Source organism: Saccostrea echinata, unplaced genomic scaffold (genome assembly GCF_033153115.1).
Source record: "Saccostrea echinata isolate AGI-Se365-2 ecotype Australia unplaced genomic scaffold, CSIRO_AGI_Sech_v1 ptg000056l, whole genome shotgun sequence".
Classification (NCBI taxonomy): Eukaryota; Metazoa; Mollusca; class Bivalvia; order Ostreida; family Ostreidae; genus Saccostrea; species Saccostrea echinata.
This window is the reverse complement of record NW_026889805.1, coordinates 1,176,020-1,199,397: the sequence shown is the minus strand read 5'-3', so window position 1 is coordinate 1,199,397 and position 23,378 is coordinate 1,176,020. Positions and strand designations below refer to the sequence as shown.

Sequence of the window (23,378 nt, the reverse complement as noted above, 5' to 3'; positions counted from 1 at the left end):
CCAGTGGGAGGTGATAGACCAAGGTGGACAACTCTTACAATCCTTGCTTGGTCGGAGTGACCCAAATCAGTTATGTTACAAATGTTCCTTTTATTTTTATATATTTAAAATGGCTCTCCGATCTCAAAGTTAAACTTCTAATGCTTAAGGACCTTCCTGACCAGAGCGTCTCACAGGTTTTGGGGAGTGGCATTGTTACCCAACCTGTATAAATACAACAAGAAACAGACAAAATCTGATTCACCAATCCATTTTTAATATTTATAATTACAAAGGATAGTTACACATTGCACAATAAACATACATTATTATAAACATTACTATTTATAACAAAAATTTTGAACCTGTAAATAAAATGAACCATCTGAAATTTGATCATTTTTACAAAACATACCTGTATAAATGCAACAAGAAACAGACTCACTCCGATTCACCACTAGAGACTCTGTCTGCGCTGCATTTATACCCCGTACATACCTTACAGTTATTTCTTCAAATTTTGCAATAGTGACTTTAAATTTTAATTTGAATTTAAATTGAGATTATTGCGTTCCTCCAAAATGTTTTAATTTTCTAATGGACTTTAAAAATCATGTTCAATTTTTGTATAATCTTTAAATTCTATTTCTTGTATATAATTTACTCCAATGACTGACCTTTGGTCAGTTTAATACTATTGGTCCCTCCACCATCCTAACCAAATACATCTTTTGATAAAGAAATTAAATCAGATGCATACCATTTAATAATTTTCTTGGAATCGTACAGGTAAAAAGGTCTACCCATTGTGGCAGTATCTATATTTAGTTTTATCCAAGGAGCTCGTATACGTTATCTATCCCAGCAGAATAAAAATTCTTTAGCATTCCTATTTCTTTATACAATTTTTGATATGATAATATTTTATTAAAAAGCTTTATTTCTTTTAGTAATGTGATCTTGGAGGTTTTTTTTAGAATAATAATTATTAGACATAAATTTCAATTGCTATATTAGCAAGGTATTACATTATGAATTTCAAAGGCATATTTGATGTAACTAAAATACATAAATTGCACGACTCGGTATGTATCCGAATATGCAATGAAAATTGAATGATTACTCATTCTACATTGATTGCCATAATTTTTTGGTATTATGGATTCGGGACTGGCGAGAAATTATTTCATATGAGAATCGAAAGATCTATGATAAGGATTTCAAATTATCTTCCCTTTACTACATGTACGTTGTGATTGTGCATACATTATGGAGTAAAGCGGTTAATAAAATGCAGTTGACTAGAAGAATTTAGTGGTGAAGAGCTTAATAAAATGCAATTGATTAGAGGGGTTAAGTACATGTTTCTAGGTGTTTTATTAGCTTGGCATGAGAGCTTTATAAATCAAAGTTTGTCCGACATCTGCACATTAGCTTTTTACATTTTAACCTTTTCTCCAGTAAAATGAGACTCATCCAAACTTGACAAAATAATTCTTAGATGATATAGAATAACTCAATACGAATATGAACGGGTCATCTTCACTCATTTAGGAGAAAGATTATAAAGAATTAGTATTAAAAAATTGAAGTTCATCCATACACATATGGGAGGGATGCGTGTTTGTGTATATAAAAATACACGATTCAATTCCAAATCCGCAAAACGTGTTAAACCCGAAGTATATACTGAATAAAGAATAAAGACCTTAAACTGGAACACATTTACTAGTCGACAAGTATGTCTTGATATATTTATGTTTAGTCCAATTAAAGACTTAAATAAACATCAATCTCTTAAATCTAAAAAATGAAACTGAGTGGAATATTTTCAATGTCTACACATAACTTAAAATTATACGTCTGGTAATTTAAACATTATAATCAGATTTAACCCTTCAAATATCTTTTTTAATTGTTTTTTTTTTTAAATTGTTATGCTTAACTAAGTATATATTCATCTTTTCTATTACGCGTCAAGTAGACGGAATTTTGTGTAAAAGCAATTGCCTAACAATTGGTATGAAACATGTCAATCAAAATACGATCCAATGATAGTTTATGATATATTTGCTAACAAGATCATTTTACAAAATGCTGACTTTAGATGTTGAATTCACTGTAACAGAAACTTTTCTGTCATTAGCCTACCTCTTTTTAAAAATTGATTACTCAGAGCTCGCTTTTGAGCATCAAATAAGTTGGGAGACATAAACACTATATGCAGTTGATAGCGGAATATTACTAATATATAAATAAGGAAAGCTGAAGATGGAAAAGCCTAACACATCTTGCTTGTCATACAGTTTAGTTGTTAATTTTCCCTTTTACAGTCAGTAAAACATCCGAATATAAAACAAATGTGGTACACTCTGTAGTGTCTTTTATTTCAAGTTCACTGGGATATATCATTACTTATGTGTAAGCGGACTGAAGAAAAAGACCTGGTAGCAAGTAAATTAGTTGGTTTTGTTCGTTTGTTGTTTAACGTCCCTCTCGAAAATATTTCACTCATATGGAGACGCCACCACTTGCTGGTGAAGGGCTGCAAATTTATACCTATACTCGGCACTCAAGTGCATTGAGCAGTGAGGGATCTTTTTTCGTGCCAACACCTACTGCGACACGGGACCTCGGTTTATACGGCCTCATCCGAAGGAATTACCTGGTTATACTGAATTCCTAAACTTAAAATTTCTTATGGACAAAAATATATAGCTGGTTTTAGTAAATGTTCGATCAAGCCTCTTTTTTACCTCTCACGAAAATATCAATAGCACTGAAGGAGAATTTTTTGTACTGTAAACAAAATATTTGAGAAGAATGTTAATCAAATGTGGATGCTAAAAAATAAGACTTGAAATCACAAAATTTCAACAACAAAAAACAAAAAAAAAAAAACAAAAAAAAAAAAAAACAAAACAAAACAAAACAAAAAAAACCAAAAAAACATCAATAGCATCAAAACGTACGACTTTTCAACAATACAACCATTTTATGGCAAGGCTTTATGACATTATAAACAACTGCTTCTTCAACGAAACTGCATACCTTGTGATTGGTAATCAGCAAAAAGATGTTTTAGTTTCTAATTGACGACATCTATGTAGTTTTGAAGACAAAGACTTTCAACAATCTGTTGGAATTCCCATATGCTCTCTTAGCAAATCCGTTTTTCTATTCTTATGAAACAGAAGTTATTCCTACATAAAACACAAATCAGCGAACTGGGCACAAAGCACGAACCTCGGGAAACTCTAGAGGCGGGATAAGGCACCTAGGAGGAGCAATTTTAAGCATCCTCTGTCGACAGGCCAAACCCACCGTGAGTTCCATGCATTTATCAGGCAGACGGAATATTCCGCAGTCAACAAAAGCCCAGCAACTGGTAAGCATTATGTCGGTCAAAAAAATACGAACCCAATGATAGACTATATTTGCCACGAAGGTCACCGCACAATCACAGAAATTTTTGAATTGCTGACTTCAAGGCCGTCGTTATCCCTGCAGCATCTAGCCATCTGTCAGAAGTCCGTTCCGATTTAAAAACAGATGGTACTTAGTGCATGCTCTTGACCACCGAATAAGCCAATAAACAATATTCATTTTGTTTCCTATGTTCATTCGATTTATTCTATTAACTTGAAATAAAAGGCGATGTAGAGTCTGACACGTGTGTTTCATATGTAGATATTTTACTTTAGAAAGACACTGATGGCAAACTAACACCTAAACTATAAATAAATTTACGTGATGACTTCAACTTTTCAATGTAAAATTGCCTTACTAATGTAGCAATATACTCTCACTTGCATATGGAGTATTTATTTTGAAATGTCACAAATTCATCGGTTTAAACGCTGCACCTGACTACTGGCTATATTTCCATGTTCGGCTGGTGAGAATGAATATCTGGCAATATGGCCCAAGGGTTGCGTTTACATTTCGATATTAGAGATCATTTATTACAGAAACCACTTTCCGTAATGTTTTCTTTTTTAAATTAGAGTAGCTGCCCTTTTAAGAAATGACGCCATATTTATTGTGACTGCATCATAAGTCATGGTAGCGTCAAACAAGAAAGGAAAAATGTTTTAAATTATTGTCTAAACAGAAACACATTATGAAAAAAATAAAGATGTCTCAAAGATTTCTCAAGATAAATTGACGGCAAAAAGGTAAGATTGATAATTTTGAAGAGCTTGACAGTGTGAAATTTGACGAAACACCATACTGACGATAGGCGAGATGTTGGGACTTTTATGAATTTTGAATTAATTATTGAATTATTTCATCATCATCTCTTGCAGGCCCACTGTGCTAAGGGGATCGGGAGAGGGTACTCTCACTGTGTTATTAATAGCGTTTTTGCTTGAAACGCCGTGTCCCATCCCCTCCACACACACACACTTACACACACACACACTTTTTGTTGCAGCAGGGTCGAAAGTTTGCCATACTGTTGCAAATGAAAATTTCCCAACAATTTAGAGGAAGATTCTACCCCCTCCCGAGTTTTAGTATTAAGAGTTATTTTTTCTTGCCCCCTCCCCCTCTATTGATAAACGTTGCTACGGGCGTGTCTTATATTTATGTCCCTCACACTATGATCCTCGAGAAAATAAATCATTTATTAGGTTTGTTACTGGCTGTCTACTGAAATATATCGGGTTGACTAATCTCTTCGTCTATGAGATTGATCAACCCGATAGATTTCTGTAGACAGTCTGTAAAAAAAAACCTAATAAGTAATTATGTCTTCCAGTTCATTCGATACGCAAAAGCATTTTACATACGAAAAATTTCTAAAAGGAGGCAGGCTATTGAAAAATAAGTTTATTATACAAAGATGTCAAAAATCTCGTTGAAAGTCAAATTCTATGGTCGCTAAAATTGACTTTGTTTGCAAATAAAATCTAATAGGTCAAATGAAAGACTGGCGTCTTTCGTATGAATTGTTAGACCATTAATATCACACTGAATTTTCTACGGAATTTCCATGTTTAGCGGATCATGACGGACCACACGAAGGCTACTGGTCGATAGGGAATGCTTACTGTTCCATGGCACCTGTTTCCATCTCTGTTTTCAGCAGACTTTAAATGAACTTTTGAGCATGATAAATGTTCTCTATTCTCACGTTTTGTTATACCCCCCCCCCCCTTCATAGTGATGAGGGTGTCCATCCGTAACTCTTTGAGGAATTCATCTCTTATCCGCAACTCCTCTTATACAACTCGATAAAATATAATGAAACCTTCACAGAATCACTGTTCGTTATCTTCGCCTTTTTCATTACATAATGCCATTGCGCACCTCTTATTGGACACATATTCCGGGTTCCCCAAAACACGACATGGACACTGCCATTATTTATATATTATGGGGTACCCTTTCTTTTTCATACCTGTGAATCACAATGTTTGAAATGTTTCTTAAAAGAAAATGAATGACTGGTTGCTGAAAACTTTTTATTGATTCTCTTTTATGCACTTTTACAATTTTGATTAAAGGAATAATGGAGGAAATGACATGTTATTATAAGGTAGTGGTAATTGGTAGGGGAGAAAGTCAATATTTTGAATTCATTCATCAATATTTAACCGTCTTACAATCCATAATGTAAAGTGTAAAAAGGTGAGGATAACGTATAATGATTAATCTAATAAATCTAGTTAACAAAACAAATCGTTAACAAGGCATAAAACATCAGGGATGGGGTAATTGAAATGAGTAATTGTAATATACTGTATTTAGATACATTTTTTCCAAAGTAATTGAAAGTATTTGTTCGCTTTCAATTACAAGTAATTGAATGTATTTAAATACATTCCAAAAATGTAATGTATTTTTCAAATACATTTCAATTACATCTCAAATACTTTATTTTTTCACGTTACATATTTAAAAAAGGTGATTTATCATGATGCATACCAGTACTGCTTGGCATGAGTTTGTGTTTATTCAATGATTAAATACCTAAAAATGCTTATAAGCATTAACACACTGCCCAGAGCAATAGGAAAGGTCAAATTTAATAATATTCTTTAAAATTTTCATGTATTTGCTCTTCAAAAATTTTGAAATAAAATTAAAGTAATTGATAAGTATTTCATTACATTCTTCAAAGTAATTGAGAGTAATTAAATGCATTAAAATCAATGAAATTGTAATTGCAAGTAATTGACAAAATTATCAATATATTTGAAAGTATTTAATTACATTTCAAAGTAATTGACCCCAACCCTTTAAAACATGAACCCCTGGAAACACCAGAGGTGGGATCAGGTGCCAAGTAGGAGTAAGCATCCCCTGTCGACCCTGTGGATGGAGTACTATGTACTCAAATTAAATAAAAAGCAATGAAGGAACAAATGGTATGAAACATGTCAGACAAAATACGACCAAAGGATTGGTTGTACTTTCAAACAAGGTCGTTATGACGACCGTAGAATTTGCGAAAAGCTGGCTTTAAATGGGTTTGTTGAAATACTTGTAACATCAACGGAATGTTGAAATATTTCTACATAAATAAGGGAGATTGACGATGGAAAAAGCTAAAGTTTGCCATACAGTTTAGTTCAAAATGATCGTATTCAGAGCACGCTGTTGCGTTTCAAATCAATTAAGACATAAACATCCTATGCAGTGATGGAATATTGCTACCTAAAGGGAAATTAAGGACGGTAAGGTTGAAGTCATTCCCTTTGTCAAAAAGTTTAGCTATCAAGGCGTTTATAGTTTAATATTTTGTTCATGATTTATATAGATTCATTAAATCCGTTTTCATTGGATTTTTTATGATTTCTTCTTTTTTATTATACTTGTAACTTTTGACTCATATATCTTTGTATTTGCAAGCAAACACTATATCTGTTTTTATGCGCTAAATGTTTTGTTTCTCTCTGTAAATTGTATTTACGTTGTTCACTTCCAGATCTCCTCAGTACAAACTTCAATGTATTTATTCAAAAACAAGAGCTACTTACACAAAGTGGCTTGGATTATCTAGCATTAAATCAGTTGTCAGTCTTTGTAGAGTTACAAACAAAAATATAAAGGCAGACGTCCTGCGTTCATTACAAAAAAAATTTCCTGACTAGTGTCTACAACTTGAAAAAAAAAGACCTTCTCTAATTCAACGCATTTGAATAAAATATAGGAAAAAAACAGTAAAAATACCATAATTTAAAATTAAACCGTACAAATTGAGAGCTATCCCCAGTCCATCAGTCCCATCTGCCATAAGCCCATTGTTGTGATCGGATAAACAAAGTTATCTATACACAAGTTAGTGTGAAAATATAAAATCAACTTATTTATCAGAAGCCTGCCACTTTAAGTACATCCCAAAATAAGGCATAATCATGTAATAATCATAAAAAATAGGTTTAACTGAATTTAAACGTTGTTGATCTCTATGAAAAACATATTGAAATGCAGCTTTTAAAATGATAATTGATAGTTTACTTCAAGATCAAAATATGCGTAATAAAGAAGTTATTTTCATATTTTTTTTTTTTACATATGAAGTCGTTAGGCTACATTGGATATTATAGATTTTTCTTTGTACAATTTTAATTTGAATATTTTTTTAAATTATACCGAGTAATAATCAAACCTTTGTGAATCTTGCTCCTTGTTTAACGTAGGAGATAGAGAAAAAATGTTAAAAATTTCCATTTTGCTTTTCTCAAGTGCCAATATATACAGAAATTATGATGATCTGAGGGGACTTTTGTAAAGCTTAACTTAACAAATATTTAAACGATGGTGATCTGACTTAGGCCTTCAATGAACGTCAGTGAAAAAGAGTGTTTAGTCTACTTTAATAAATTACTTTTTACATACATATGTGCTTCTTATGTTGACATAATGGATAGTCGTAAAGTGAAGGATCACCTGATGGGGGATTCTAAAAGGGCTGAAGTCTGGCACTCAGACATTTTTAATCTAGTACTTGGGAGACCACTTTCTGATTAGACAAAATCATAGTTTTAATATTTGACTTTCTTTAACTGTAATTTTCTTTTCAAAAATTGTTCTGTTACACATTTAAGTTGACCATAAGATTTAGTACTAAACATTTTCGTTTTGTGGCATGAACTTGATTATCTAAAACAGGGAAAGGTTACATACCGTATAATTAGCAGTTTTAGCGACCATCTAATTTTGTCATTATGAGATGGTTGTGGTATCACTAAAATATTTGTCACTTATAATTCAAAAACAAATATTGTATTAGAAAATAGACAGGACTATTCCTACTCTTGCTAAAAATTAACTGTGCAAATAATAAAAACCTTTTTAAGGATAAGATCGCGAACTTTGCACTTCGCTAAATTAACTCATTATACGGTATTTTTGTATTGGAAAAATACGAATGCGATACTTCTAAGCAAAGGCAGCCATCACAACAAGATAAACAAAGTTGCAGTTAAACAACATCATTCCAAAGAAGATAAGACTGAAACGATCTGTTGCCATTCCGATGTCTCGCCATGTCAGAATCTTAGATACAGAATCTATTGTCACTTCTTTTGTGCTTTCCTTCTCTTCCAAATTCACTTTATGTTTTCTCCTGCAACGACAGCAACCAAATGAAATTCTGTGAAACGTCTCCAAGTAACTGGGAATTATTTTTTCATCTTCCCTATGATAAAACCGTAGCCCAACAATAACACTTATCGTCATGAATACTCCGATCATAAAGTCTCCCAACAGTTTGTAACTGAGGTATGAAACACTGGGCTCCGAACCTTCTGGTAATTTATCTTGTACTAAGGTGAGATAGACAGCAATGGCTAGAAGGACCGTGGTAACAAATCCAACACGTTCACCACAATCTGGTGGCATAAGAAATACTATTAACTGTAGAAATGACAGAAAAGCAACTGGCAGTATCAAACTAGATATATAATACACCGGTCGCCTTTTCATGCTGATGGCCATTCGCAACTCTTGAATTTGTTGCGAGTTTGTAGCAGTATAGATTCGAGTTTCTTTCACTTCCCAGAGTCCGTTTTTACTATACTCATTCATGTCCATGGAGGTCCTAGGGATTGTAAACTCGATTTCGGAGAATGTGAATCCTGGTATATAGAACTTCAAGATACAAGTTTGTGAATCAAATGGATAATACGACATATCAGCGTCACAAGTACTCTCAAACATGTTAGGCGTGACCCAAGTGACTATTCCGTCGCTCCCAACTCGTAAATGTAGTTCGTTATGACCGATCTCCTTCAGTGTATCAAAGTCCATCATATTAACAAGGAAGGGTATCCAGACTTTCTTTTGGGGGACCACGGTAGTATTCAAGTCCCCTCCGTAATCAGCTGGATTCCATGACAATCGATGGTCTACCCAGAAGACCCCTAGTGCTCCAGTAATGGAGAATTTCCCGACAGATTCATCAAGCTCCTTAATACTCTTAAAGGTAAATGTCACATTAATTTGTAATGGAGTGGACCTAGTTGCTCCCGGTCGAACGTCGCGGTCGTATGTGGAATTGAATATCGCAGCATGTAGACTCAGTTCATCATTTATTGTATATGCCTCGGAAAACATAAATAAACAAGTAAGAGAACTCACAGCGAAAAATAGTCCGGCCATTCTCGTGGAGCTCATTTCGTGGATTAACCTCTATTACAATAATTGTTGCATAATGATTAGTGGGTGCAAACTGGTGAATTGGAACAATGAAATTTAACAGTGTATTAATATTTCCATTATTACCTTACCGAGGATAATTTACAATAGACGTGTTTGTAATAAGAGTTTTAAACCTTTCATCATTAAAGATCAATGAACTGAAGATTTTGGACTGTTAATGGTTTAAACAAATCTAACTTTTCATTGTAATAGAACTGAATATGCATTTATCAGTTCTAACGTCCATTTTAAATGTTTAGGTCATTAAATGCATGAAGGAAAAGATAATGCTTAGAAGGAGACAGATTGTTTTTCTTTTGTCATTAACAATAAAAGTATTGATATACTTTGGAGGTCCGAGGTTCAATTTTAGGACATGCTTAACACTACTTCTAATCTAAGCTCATATTTGGGTGTTTTATGTATATGGTTGATTGAATTCCTTTCAGTAATTGTTCACTTAAAACAATTCAGATTAGGTTTTTATGCATTACAATAATAAATTTCAAAATCTCAAACATTCATGCATATGAATAAAGAGGTTCACTTGCATGACTTTGGGAATTAACTGAAACAGTAAAATAGAGCAATAAAACAGAAGAATAAATAACATTTAGACAACTCATTATTCCAAATATATTTTGTACGGAAGCTGTATTTTACGAGAGTACAGTTTTCTTAAGAAAGTCTATCTAAGAAAATTGTCAAACATATAAAAGGTCCAATTATTAATGTTTTTAATGAACTCACAGATATTTATAATTTATTTACGTTAAGCAAATATTAAATACACTTTTTATATGTCATTTTTTTTCTCTTGTAATAAAGATATAGAAATACCAACTGGTATTTGATATAATTTTAAATTCTCCGTTAAGAACGGTAGTTTCAATTAAAAAAAACAGGAATTACTGACTTACTAATAAAAAACATAAACAAAAGAGTCTTTAAGTATTTTTTTTTTTTAATTTTTATTCATCTTAAAAGCAAGCTGATAAAAATACAAGCCATACGGAATGATGAAAACTCAATTTCCTCCGTTATATTTAATTTTGTACGGCATACCTTACATTAAAAGTCATTTTGGTCGTAAATCATATTTCTCGTCATTGAAAAACATTTATTCACATAATCGTGCTCGCACGTTTGTACCACTGCTTCAAGTCATTTGCAAAACACAATTTACAAATGATTTAGTTCAGTAACCTGAATTTTTAAAGGGACAGGGATTTAGGACACTGTTGATTAAGGTGTTACTATATTTAATTTTTGAAATGTTTTTGCAACTTAGATATCGGGTCTTTAGCGGATTAAACTGACTATTGTGAACAACTAGGGAGTTTAGAAGAATACGACAGGTTTAGGACAAAAAAAAACCTTACATGTTTGTAAAACCATTGCGACAAGCATTACTACTTGGGCAAAAATCAAATCCTTGCCTCTTACAATTCTGAAGATAAATGATATAACGACAGACACACGGACAGACAGAAATACAGACTTTGCCTGCGACATAAAAATTCAACGATATGTACAATTGTGCCAGCTGCGAGGATCAGGGTATTACAAATATTGTGTATGCAACATAAACATACACTCCTTGAAAAAAGAATACTCCTGATTTCTTCTAAAATAAAAATCAAACTAAAACTCCTAGAACATAGGTGCTGTAAACATTTAAATAACGTAGGGAAAATTAAGTAGACCACTTCCACACCTGCCGAACTAAAGAATAAAGATAAAGAAGGAGTGCTCTAAATTTTTCAGTATCAACAACACATTAACGGTACATCAACCGGCAAATGTCAAATGGTAGCAATAAAAGCTGTAAAATGGTATAATTGTGTAAATGTATTTCTTAAAACTTAACAATATAAACTATATAAATTTCATGAAAAGAAAGAAATATGATAATGTTATGTCTAATTTTTAAAAGTTGTAGTTTATCATTTTAACAAGATGTAATATTCATCCATATGATTTAATCTTCAAGATTCTGATAAATCTAAGTGGTGCTTCAGATCTCCAGATGAATTACGTAATTAAAACAATTCTTTACATCTATAATCTAAAACAGATAAAAATCCGTGCAAATATTCTATTTATGATATACAAGAATATAGCCACATAGGTGATGTATTGCAGACAAGTCGATGCTTATATTTTAAGAAGTAGTGTTTAAACCAATGACAAAGATATAACAAAAATTATTTGAATCACATTCATTAAGTAAAATTTTGCAGTAGGAATAAAAATGATTACAGAGATAGATATGGGCTATGACAGGTGGTCAGAGACCGATGAGCTGTGACGGGTGATCAGAGACATATTGGCTGTGACGGGTGATCAGAGATATATATGGGCTGTGACAAGTGGTCAGAGACAGATATGGGCTGTGACGGGTGGTCAGAGACAGATATGGGCTGTGACGGGTGATCAGAGACAGATGGGCTGTGACGGGTGGTCAGAGACAGATTGGCTGTAACAGGTGATCAGAGACAGATTGGCTGTAACGGGTGATCAGAGACAGATGGGCTGTGACAGGTGATCAGAGACAGATTGGCTGTGACGGGTGGTCAGAGACAGATATGGGCTGTGACGGGTGATCAGAGACAGATATGGGCTATGACGGGTGGTCAGAGACAGATTGGCTGTGACGGGTGGTCAGAGACAGATATGGGCTGTGACGGGTGATCAGAGACAGATGGGCTGTGACGGGTGGTCAGAGACAGATTGGCTGTGACGGGTGGTCAGAGACAGATATGAGCTGTGACGGGTGATCAGAGACAGATGGGCTGTGATGGGTGGTCAGAGACAGATTGGGTGTAACAGGTGATCAGAGACAGATGGGCTGTGACGGGTGATCAGAGACAGATTGGCTGTGACGGGTGATCGGAGACAGATTGGCTGTGACGGGTGATCAGAGACAGATATGGGCTGTGAGTGGTCAGAGACAGATATGGGCTGTGACGGGTGGTCAGAGACAGACATGGACTGTGACGGGTAGTCAGAGACAGATATGGGCTGTGATGGGTGGTCAGAGACAGATGGACTGTGATGGGTGGTCAGAGACAGATTGTCTGTGACAGGTGGTCAGAGACAGATATGGGCTGTGACAGGTGGTCAGAGACAGATATGGGCTGTGACGGGTGATCAGAGATCGATATTGGCTGTGACAGGTAGTCAGAGATGGATATGGGCTGTGATGGGTGGTCAGAGACAGATATGGGCTTTGACGGGTGGTCAGAGACAGATGGGCTGTGACGGGTGATCAGAGACAGATATGGGCTGTGACGGGTGGTCAGAGACAGATGGGCTGTGACGGGTGGTCAGAGACAGATACAAAGATAGACACCAGAGGAGGAAGTAGTCATTCAATATATTGCTCTGCAGCCAACACAAAAAAATTGACTTTGCGGTAACATTATTACAACTATTAAAATTTTTTAGTGGACCTTTTGTGAGAAAGGGACAATTATGTCCAGAAAAAAAATCAGAAATGTCAAATATATTTGTTCTCTGCTGTTCAGTAACTTCAGCATTGTTAGACTAATTTGCAGAGAAAAAACTTAAATCAAATATATGCCAAAACGCAAAAGAAACGCAATATCCTATCTATGAGGGAAAATTCAGATATAAGGTATGATTTTGTACTTAAAAAGTAAGGACATCTTCATCTTTGCATAGTCAATAATTGAACGGTTGAATGATTTTCATCCCGTTACCAGACCAAAGTTCGATCCCAACTTAACGGAAATCAATCAAATTACTGTTAAGCAAAAGAAAAGGGTATAATTTGGAGTTACAAAAGCTTGCATCTGTTCATCATACGTACTGCGGCAATATTCTTTTCTGATCCGCAAGTGATGCCAAGGCATTCTGAAAATGACTTTAAGCACGCATTTCTACTGCTCTAGCTGGAAATTGTCAAAATGGGATGAACGAGATGAACGAGAGTTGCAAAGGCAAAGATGCACTATATCACGCCTCATTATGGTCATACGTCTCATTAGCTTGAGTTACAGTCCCTGGACCGGACGTCTACGGGTTCCTAGACTGCGCCAGGTTCGAGAAAATTCGACCTTAGCATCTGAAAAACAGGCACTTCAAAAAGGATGAAGAATATTTCTTTTCCTCAGACCACGAGACTGATGAACTTAATACATCGTAGAATCCGAGCTGCAACTGCTGTGCATGGCACGCTTTAATGAAATAAATGGCGGGGGTAGGGTGGTTGTGGGTGGATGTTAAGGGATATCTGTTTCTTTCTAAGATGAAAAGATAAAATTCAACGTTTCAATCAATTTTCAGATGTTTTTAAATCAATGTTATCGTTCAGATCTGTGCTAAATCATTAGATAAAAAATTCAGGTATTTGTAGTTAATTCTTGTTGCGTTTCTTTTGCGCTTTAGTATACTTTCTATAAACTTTTTCCTCCTGTATTGTTCTTGAAAAGTTGCTATTTTTCATCACAAAATTTTGAATTACCTCTCTTTGGAAAGATGTATTACATCTCTTCGCCCAAAGACGTATTTAAAGCGATAAATATGTTTCGGTAAGTCAAAATGTCTTTAAATATCCCCCAGTTTATTCACGCCTAAGTGATTGGCCTTTGGTTGGTTTTTTTTTTTTTTTTCACAAGATGAAACACTTCCTTTAAACCTGGCTTAATGGTGGCTTATAGGTCCTTAATGATGGCTTAATGGTTGTCTTTAAGTCAACATTAAGCACCATTAAGCTATCTTTAAGTAATAAATACACCACCATTAAGTTACCATTAAGTCATTTCAAAGTCCTTAATGGGTGCTTAAAGGTAGCTTAAAGGTAGCATAATGGTGGCTAATAGGTGCTTAATGGTAGCTTCTAGACAATCTTTAAGTCACCATTAAGCCAAACTTATAGGTGCTTAATGTCCAAACTCCATTAAGCTACCATTAAGCCACCATTAAGTCACCATTACGCAGTCGATAAAACTGCTTTTATAGGTAAAATATTATGTTTATAATGATTTACTCTCACAAATTATAAATGTCGAGTTTACACATTTATTAATTTGGCAAAAATAATGTAAAAGAAAGAAAAGTTAAAAAAAAAATAAATAAATAAAATGAAAAAAAACCCGATCTAGCAAGTATTCGATCCCGCGACCTTTGGTTTGGGGGGCGAACGCGTTAACCACTAGGCTATCGGGGCTGTTAAAATTCATCCGAAATATAACACCTTTATTGTTAACAAAATTTGTATGGAGTGAACTTGTATATTTTAATGTTTTTACTTATATCTTTATAATCAATAATATAAATAAATATATTTATATTTGTTAAAGAAAACTTTTATATTACGTTCATATGTCTTACCATGGAGTTCGGTGTAAAACAACTTTTTGATTAATGTTATGATTTCTTCGCTCTGTTATTCGCAGTTTTATTAGCATGAAAAGATTGAAATTCAACAGATATAACACAATTTTGTTATTAAAAAAGGAATATATTCTCGAAAGAGAACGAAGGGAAAACGGATTATAGTTTTTTTAAATACATGTATGCTGTGGATAATTACGTTTTTTTTTGTATCTAAATTATTGACAATCTTTGCGTAACACTTACGCTTATAAAATATTTTTTTAACATATCAACTTCAGTTGAAATTCTTTTTATTTCACAATGGGTATCAAAATAAATGTCTTTTTGCCTAGAATCATAATGTTTAATATGTTATATGCTTGCATTTAATTTTAAGCTTTGTATAAATAATTGATCATCAAAATCTATCACTGTACGCTGTGTATAATTTCCTGTTAGCTGACCGGGGACTGATCGGGACACCTAATTAAGGTCTATTGTCTAACCAGTCGATATACTGTACACTGTTTATTTTACCCCGCTTCCCAATGTGTATGTCATGTTTAATCTAATCGACTGTTCTTCTGAAAATCGATTTTGAAATAACAATCATTGAAGATCGGCTATATTATTTGATAAATTCTTACTTCTGCATTATTTCAAAAGGGGAAAAAAATGCCATTTAACCACGGATTAATTCAATTATTCATGATAGAATTCAATGATTGGCAATGAAAACTATACCTATATATATATTTTTTTTATATCTTAAATATTTCTCTACCCAAAGAAAAAAATAAGAGACTTAGAGATATTTTTTTTTCCAAAAGAAAATGACTCTATATTACAATATTTCCTATGAATTCGGCAGCGGAACGTGGCTCTCCAGACACGAAAGACAAATACAGCTTGATTGTTTAAAAATTATTATCTATTGTGTGTTTATGGATAAAAATAATTTTAAAACAAGTTTTAAACAAAATTATTTTTGATAGCGAAAATTTTAAGGCCGCAGCATTTACTGAAGCTGTTTTCAGTGCCGAATTTATAAGCATTGACAAAGATGTTAGAGACAGCGAGACAAAATTATGAATTGAATAAGATTTTGCGTAAATCGTTTGTTGAAACTACTTTAAACTTAGCAAGTTAGTTTAAAGACTTGATAAAGGATGTGCTAACGTGGTTTAATTAAGTTTGGACATTAAGCCACCATTAAGCTTCAGCTTAAAGGTGGCTTAATGGTAGCTTAATGAAGTTTGGACATTAAGCACCTAGAAGCCGCAGCTTAATGGTGGCTTAATGGTAGCTTAAAGGAATTAACTTCTATAAGCCACCATTAAGCTACCATTAAGCCACCATTAAGCGATTGCTTAAAGATGGTCTTTCGTCCTGTGTTTTTTTTTTGGTTGGGTTTAAACAAGAGGCCTAAGGGCTTTAACAATCACCTGATTATTATACAACCCTGTAAAGGATCAATGGAATGGAAATTTATTTAACAAAAAGACTGATTATTGAGTATACGGGGCTATACATCCTACTACCTGCTTAATCGCGTCGTCATTACCACCAAACCCGATTTAATGCAGAAAGCAATCAAAATCTTCACTTCTACTCCAAAACTGGAAGAAACCGATTGCGCGATTTTGGCCTGAAAGCTTGTCGACTTTACGGAGGTGTTCGTCTCAAACACGCATGTGAGCGCTGTATGCCTATTTTTTCAGCATGTTTACCCCTACCCAATGTAGCCATTATATATCAAGACTTTCTAGCAAAAAATCACATTAACCTACTCGACTGTGTCTTTGCAATCCACCTTTGTCTCCACTTAACATTTGTGGGACTAACTTGACTGTAGAGTAGGAAGGCGTCGGGATATCCCAACCCCTCTTGACCATCTAAGGGCTACCTTGTTTGAAGGGATGGATAATATCCCTATGAGAAAGATGAATGCACCGAAGACATCCATGCACAGGAGTATAAAGTCAGTGCGTAAGAGAGGCCTGGGAAATAATAACAACATTTTCGATTTCGCTTTTGTGGGTGTACCGTTAAATGCTTTTCAATATCTATTGAATTATTCCTCAAAATCAAATAAGATATGCTTAGCTTATTGATTAAAGACGTATCTAAATGATAGATAATAATACTAGAAAAAACATTCAAAAAGTTATCATTAAATCACATAAAAAGTTTACCCTGCGTTTCTTTTTCCTTTCAGTATATGATGCAAACGAACAGTAATCAAAGATAGATTTGAGAAAAAAAAATCATGCATTTTTACTACATGGTCAATAGAGTCATGTCCTAACACCAGAACCCCTGATCCTGGGGCCATGAATTTCACAGTTTTGCTAGAGGACTGCTTCAGAGGTTTCAGAAAAGAAGCAGAAAAAGTTCAAACATTAATGAATGTTAAACAATAGTAGTGTTGTCAGTATGTGGAATTTTCGGATCTGTGATTATGGATATTGCAAATCATAGGCTCTTTATCGATTCACAGAAGGAGTTACCGCTCAGATAACCAATTTTTTCCTTAAACTTCAGTATGCCGAGAAAGAAATTGACGCAATTAATATAAGTATTATTCCTAATCACAAAAAGGTCCAGTCTTGTATCCCACCATATTTAAAGTTGAAGTGTATCCCACCATATTTAAAGTTGAAGTCCACACCTTGTATTTCTTACAATTGCTTTCAAACCTTTTCATTACAAAAAAACCTCTACAGTGCCTACTAAATATTGAACATCTGAAACATAATCCACATAATCATGTTCTTCTTCACCGCACAACTATATTCCTGCTAGACACGTCATTACTGGTGACGTTAATATATGAGTACCTAAAATAACTTATTATAAAAGGGCCCGATCTTTCAACTGGAGTCATAATTTCATAAATATTATGAATTCTGTGGAAGATTACGCCAGACGATGGGCTAAATATCAAAAAGAAGGCCTTGACACTCGGTCAGAATGGATTAAAAGTATCAGATAGATGTTGAAATTTCGCATTAAGCGATTGACGGACAATATGAAAACCATCTATCCTACTGTCTTCCACAATGCAGAAGTGAAACAAGAATTAGATAGACTACACGCTCAGCATGTACCGGTTCAAGCTGACAAAGCAGTATTAACAGTCTTTGTTTGTAAGGCTCATTATTTTAATTGTATTTTAGAGGAACAAGGATTTAATTCTGCAAGTGGTAATCCAAATCATACCCATACTCATAGCTCCCTTTCTAAGGAGAAAATTCTTCAGTTTTAAATATTTTACTATTCCCAAAACTCCATAAAAATCCTTACAAACAAAGATACATAGCTGGTTCCAGAAAAGGTTCTACCAAGCCTCTTTCTTAACTCCTCGCTAAAATATTTACTGTAATGAAGGAGAAACTTCAGGAGTACTATACAACAGTATATTCGTGGAGTGATGTAAATCAGATTTGGATAATTAAACGCTCCAAGGAACTTTTAAAAAATCTGAAATCACAAAATTTTACCAAAATCAATAACATCACAGCGTACGACCTCTCAACACTTTATACAACCATTCCCCGCGATAAATTAAAGTTCGGGCTTTTTGACATCATAGCTGCTTTTTCATTAAAAATGGAACTCGTAAATATACTTATCTTGTCATTGGTCGTTTGCAAAATTATTTTGTTAAAAACATTCTGATTGTACACACAAGTACCCTGAAGTTGATATTAAAAAGATGCTTGAGTTTCTGATCGACAATATCTATGTAGTTTTTGGAGATCAGGTGTTCCAACAATCCGTTGGAATTCCCATGGGTACCAATTGCGCCCCGTTATTAGCAAACCTATTTTGTTTTCATACGAAGCAGAATTTATTCAAAAACTTCTACATGAGAAGAAGAAAACACTTGCTATGGCCTTAATTTGACATTTAGATGTATGAAAGATGTCTTATCAGTTAACAATAGTTACTTTCATCCATATGTCGATTCGATATATCCCAGTGAACTAGAAATAAAAGACACCACAGAGTCTGCCACTTCTGTTTCATATTTGGATGTTTTATTGACTATAGACGATAAGGGCCAACTAACAACTAAATTGTATGACAAACGAGATGACTTCAACTTTTCCATCGTCAACCTTCCTTATTTATGTAGTATATGTATACATGTGTACATCAGCAGTCTCGTTTAAAGTCGTCATTTCGTAAGTTCTATGGTCGAAACAATGACCTTGTCAGCAAATACAATTTATCATTAAATCAAATGCTGACTGACTTTTTCATACTTATTGTTAGGCCATTATTTACATACTGAATTGTCGACGGTTTTTTCCCGTTATTTCCCGATTATGACAAGGAGCACACGGCGGGTGTGACCGATCGGCAGGGGATGCTCACTCCTACATGGCACCTGATCCCACCTCTGGTGTTTTAGAGGTCTGTGTTTGCTCTGATCCAAAATTTGTATTGTTTGATGGACTTTTGACCTTCAGTGCTGTTTGTTATCTCCATACATTTCATAATATCCAGCTATCACCTGTATATTGTGTCTATATCTCCCAACTTATTCGATAATCAGGAGCATGTTTCGAGTAAGATCAATTTTTAAACCGAGGAAGGCTGCAGACACATAGGTTGATGCCACAGGGATTTCAACAACTTCGTTTAAAGTCAGCATTTCGTAAATTTTATGGTCGTTAAAATGACCCTATTAGCAAGGATAACCTATCATTCGTTCGTTTTTTATTTTTTTTTTATTTTTTTTTATTTTTATTTTTTTTTTTTTGCTGATTGGTTTCATTAAGGCCTTCGTATTTATACTGAATGTGACTATGGAATATTCCATCTACCTGATCAATAAATAGGGATCACGGCGGGTGTGACTGGTCAACAGGGGATGCTTACTCCTCCTAGGCACCTGATCCCACCTCTGGAATTTCCAGGGGTCCATGTTTTATGCCTTCTTCACAGAACTGTATAGTTTATAGATTTTTCTGAGATCGATCACCGTTCGTTAACTACACGCTTTTCACTAAAAGATGGCATATGGACACAGAGACGTATAACTCACCAAAACTTCCGATTTGGCTTGACTGGTTGTTAAAAAAAATAAATCATTCATATCAACTTTTTTATACAATGCGTTATTTCATGTATGCTTTAAGTAATTATCAATTATAATGGCAAATTAAGTAATGGTACTGTTTAATCAACAGTAATAATAATTTCTTAATTGCTCGGTTACATCTCTGGTAATAGTTGTAATGTATCTAGGAACACAGAAGTAACCATTAATGAAAGGTTGTGATGTCACAAACTCTGAACTGAAAGATCTAATTTCCAACATAAATACATATCAATTAAGTTGACCATCTCAAATGGAAAGGTTTACAGAGATATCGGCATTACATTTGTTTACACTAGCAATTGATTGAAAACATCAATTAGACTGGTTCATGAAAGAGTACATGGGAATATTGCAAAAATTTACAATATGTCTTCTATGACCATATTTTGTTATAGATTTTTAAATCTTATGGAAATTATTTTCCATAACTACTCAAATACTTGACAGAAAAAAAATATTATAATACGCTATAAATCACTTTACTCGAGACATCTTTATTTTCAGGTTATAACTCGAGACCGAAAATATCTTTCTCTTTTTTAAAAATTCTACTATTAAAGAATATATAGGACAATAACAGTAAATTTGTAAAAATTTTGTTTCACTTATACCAAACAACAATCTGACAGAAATAAGGAGTGATCTGCAGTATATTACTGACAAGGAAATAGACCAGTAGAGCAATTCCAGTGTTCTATAAAACAATGTGTCATTTCAGGAGCTAAGGTATGAGATCCCTAAATAAACATATTCAATTTTTATTAAAACTTTAATACAATATCTAAAATATTATTTCAACAAACAATATGACAATCTGGAGTCCTCTGAGACATGAAACAGAAGGTCCGGGGTCCACAACGCTCACCTGAGTAACAAAGGCCCTTCTCTCCATCAGCAGACTCTTTTTCCTACATATTACTTACATGTAAACCTTGGATAACTTTTTATGGCCCAATTCTACAGAATTCTTAGAATAAAACTGTCAATCAGTAACTATGAGGGAAACAATTCTGAAACTATTTTAACGATAACATGACATCTCTGTCCCCTTATAAGTGAAATATTCACGAAGGGTTGTGGTGGAAACAAAAAAAAAATTCCCTTTACTTTCTTTCATACTTATTTGGCATCTTAGTGGAATCGTGCCATCGATGTTATGTGGGGAAAATAATATTAGTTTTATTAATAGATCTATCAAGTCTTGAAATAACTAAAAAATGTCCCTTTAGCTTCTAATCTGTGAGCAAAAAGAAACCATAATTTGATTTGAAATACTTATATTTTGTTCAGTAGATGAATTTCTTTATCTCATAATCGTTTCTTTGTCCCTTTAAAGAATTCAATCCATTAACGCAAGAGTTTCTCTGTTATACGGATTAATATCTTGTCTTAATATTGAAAGGAGACGCTTTCACGCCGTAATGAAGAGCACACGCTCCCAGATTATCAGGCTTGGCCAGTTCTTTAATGTAAATGATATTAGATTGTTTGTTTTTCTTAGTGGTTGGCTAAAAGATATCAACATTAAGGGGTTTTATAAAAATATTTTTTTCTGTCATTTAACATCATTCTTTTGAAGTTATTGAGATGATGTTTTCTCCAAATAAGTTGTAATTTGATAGAAATAACGAGCAAGTTAAACTACAAGTGCAATATTGTGAAATTATTTGTACATTAGCGTCAGACTTGTATCTCGTTAATCTCACAAACTTTGTTCCATCTAAATTGTATAAGAAATGGTGAACTTAGAACATCAGAGGGACAAAGTGTAACTTAATCAGCTCCGTTTCCATCCTTCAGATTATTAAGTTGTGGATTTATGGATACAACAATAAAAATAAGAAATCATTATGGATTTATTACATTTCCTTACTTTCTAAATAATTGCATTGAGAGAAACAATTTATGGAACATCTACTTTTTAAAATACCTGTGTCAAGAAGTATTTTGCAATGTTTAAATCAAAACACTCAAAAAACCTGTAGAAGCATAAAGGCTTTGAATTTCTTTTTTTTTTTTTAAACCATTATACGATCTTAAGCATGATTGCATGTAGTTAACAAAATTATATTTACTTTCACAAAGAAATCGCTGAAATGTTGTACTTGTTTTTCTCAAATAATTTTTTTCTTAACATTATCAAACGAAATTTTCTAAAAAAAAAAAATCTACAATGAATTATGTGGAGAATTTATTATTTATAGAATGTATTATCACTCCCCCTCCCCCCTTCCCCGCCCTCGGCAGGTAAAAAAAATCACACGTCTTCAATGTGGCCCTGGGACATTGTTAATTTGACATTTATAACTATAGTTTCTTACAACAGGGTGGAATGTTTCATTTCCTAACCAAGTTTGCAAAAAAATATTGATTGACATTCATTACTAGCCTTGCATACTACTAGTCTTATCTGGAAAATCATCAACATATGGTTACAGTACATTTATTTATGAAAAGATACGTCATCAACTATAAAAATGACAAAGGTTATAAGACAAAATATATAGATACTCATATAGTTAAATAGAAACGTCCCTGGTTTTGAGTACAAATCCTTACAATTGAATACAGAATATATTTTTAAAGGAAATTTGTACTATGTAGCTCTGTGAGAAGACCGAATAAAGGTACTAGTGGACGAAATCGATCGAGCCCATTAAAACCTTTACTGCAAAAAAAAAACGTCGATTGATATTACAATAGATAATTATGTAACATGTAGTTATTTCATTAATTAAAGAGGAAGAAATAGTAGCATGGTTTTTGATTTGTTTTATTTGTTTTTTTTTTTTTTTTGGGGGGGGGGGGGTTGTTGTTGTTGTTGTTGTTGTTGTTTGGTTTTTGGTAGTATACTGAATACCATTATGGAATTAGTGTACACGTAATGTCTTGTACATTTCCAAAACGACATACTAGTATGCACGTATAATGTATATTGATATAAAATCAGTAACTTAAATTTAGTTTTTTTCCATCTATAAAATGATAGATCAGGTCGTTAATTCCCTGATATTTTCAAACATTATCTTTTTAAAAAGCAAACATACACCTATTTTGTTTCAACTAACAAGTTCCTGCTGTCAGAAATGTTAATGCTTGTGTATAGTGTATTTTTTTTTTATTCGTCAGGAAACGAGGGGGGGGGGGGCATTAGAATCGACCACTTTCCGGCGCTTTGTGCGTCATCGAGCCTTCAGCTTCGGTTGGTTTCATATGATTTAAGCAAGCTTTCTCATTTACTGTTCATGTAATTCCATTGTTTCTCAAAATGCGAGTACAGATTTTCTGC

At 33.8% G+C, this 23,378-nt stretch overlaps 1 protein-coding gene across 1 annotated transcript; it reads right to left on the bottom strand.

Annotated features, from left to right (window-relative positions):
- Positions 1 to 8,373: 8,373 nt before the first annotated feature.
- LOC133173490 (neuronal acetylcholine receptor subunit alpha-6-like) lies at positions 8,374 to 9,594 on the bottom strand. The gene has a single exon (XM_061308474.1). The coding sequence runs from the start codon at positions 9,592 to 9,594 to the stop codon at positions 8,374 to 8,376; it is 1,221 nt and encodes a 406-aa protein (XP_061164458.1).
- Between the last annotated feature and the right edge of the window lie 13,784 nt (positions 9,595 to 23,378).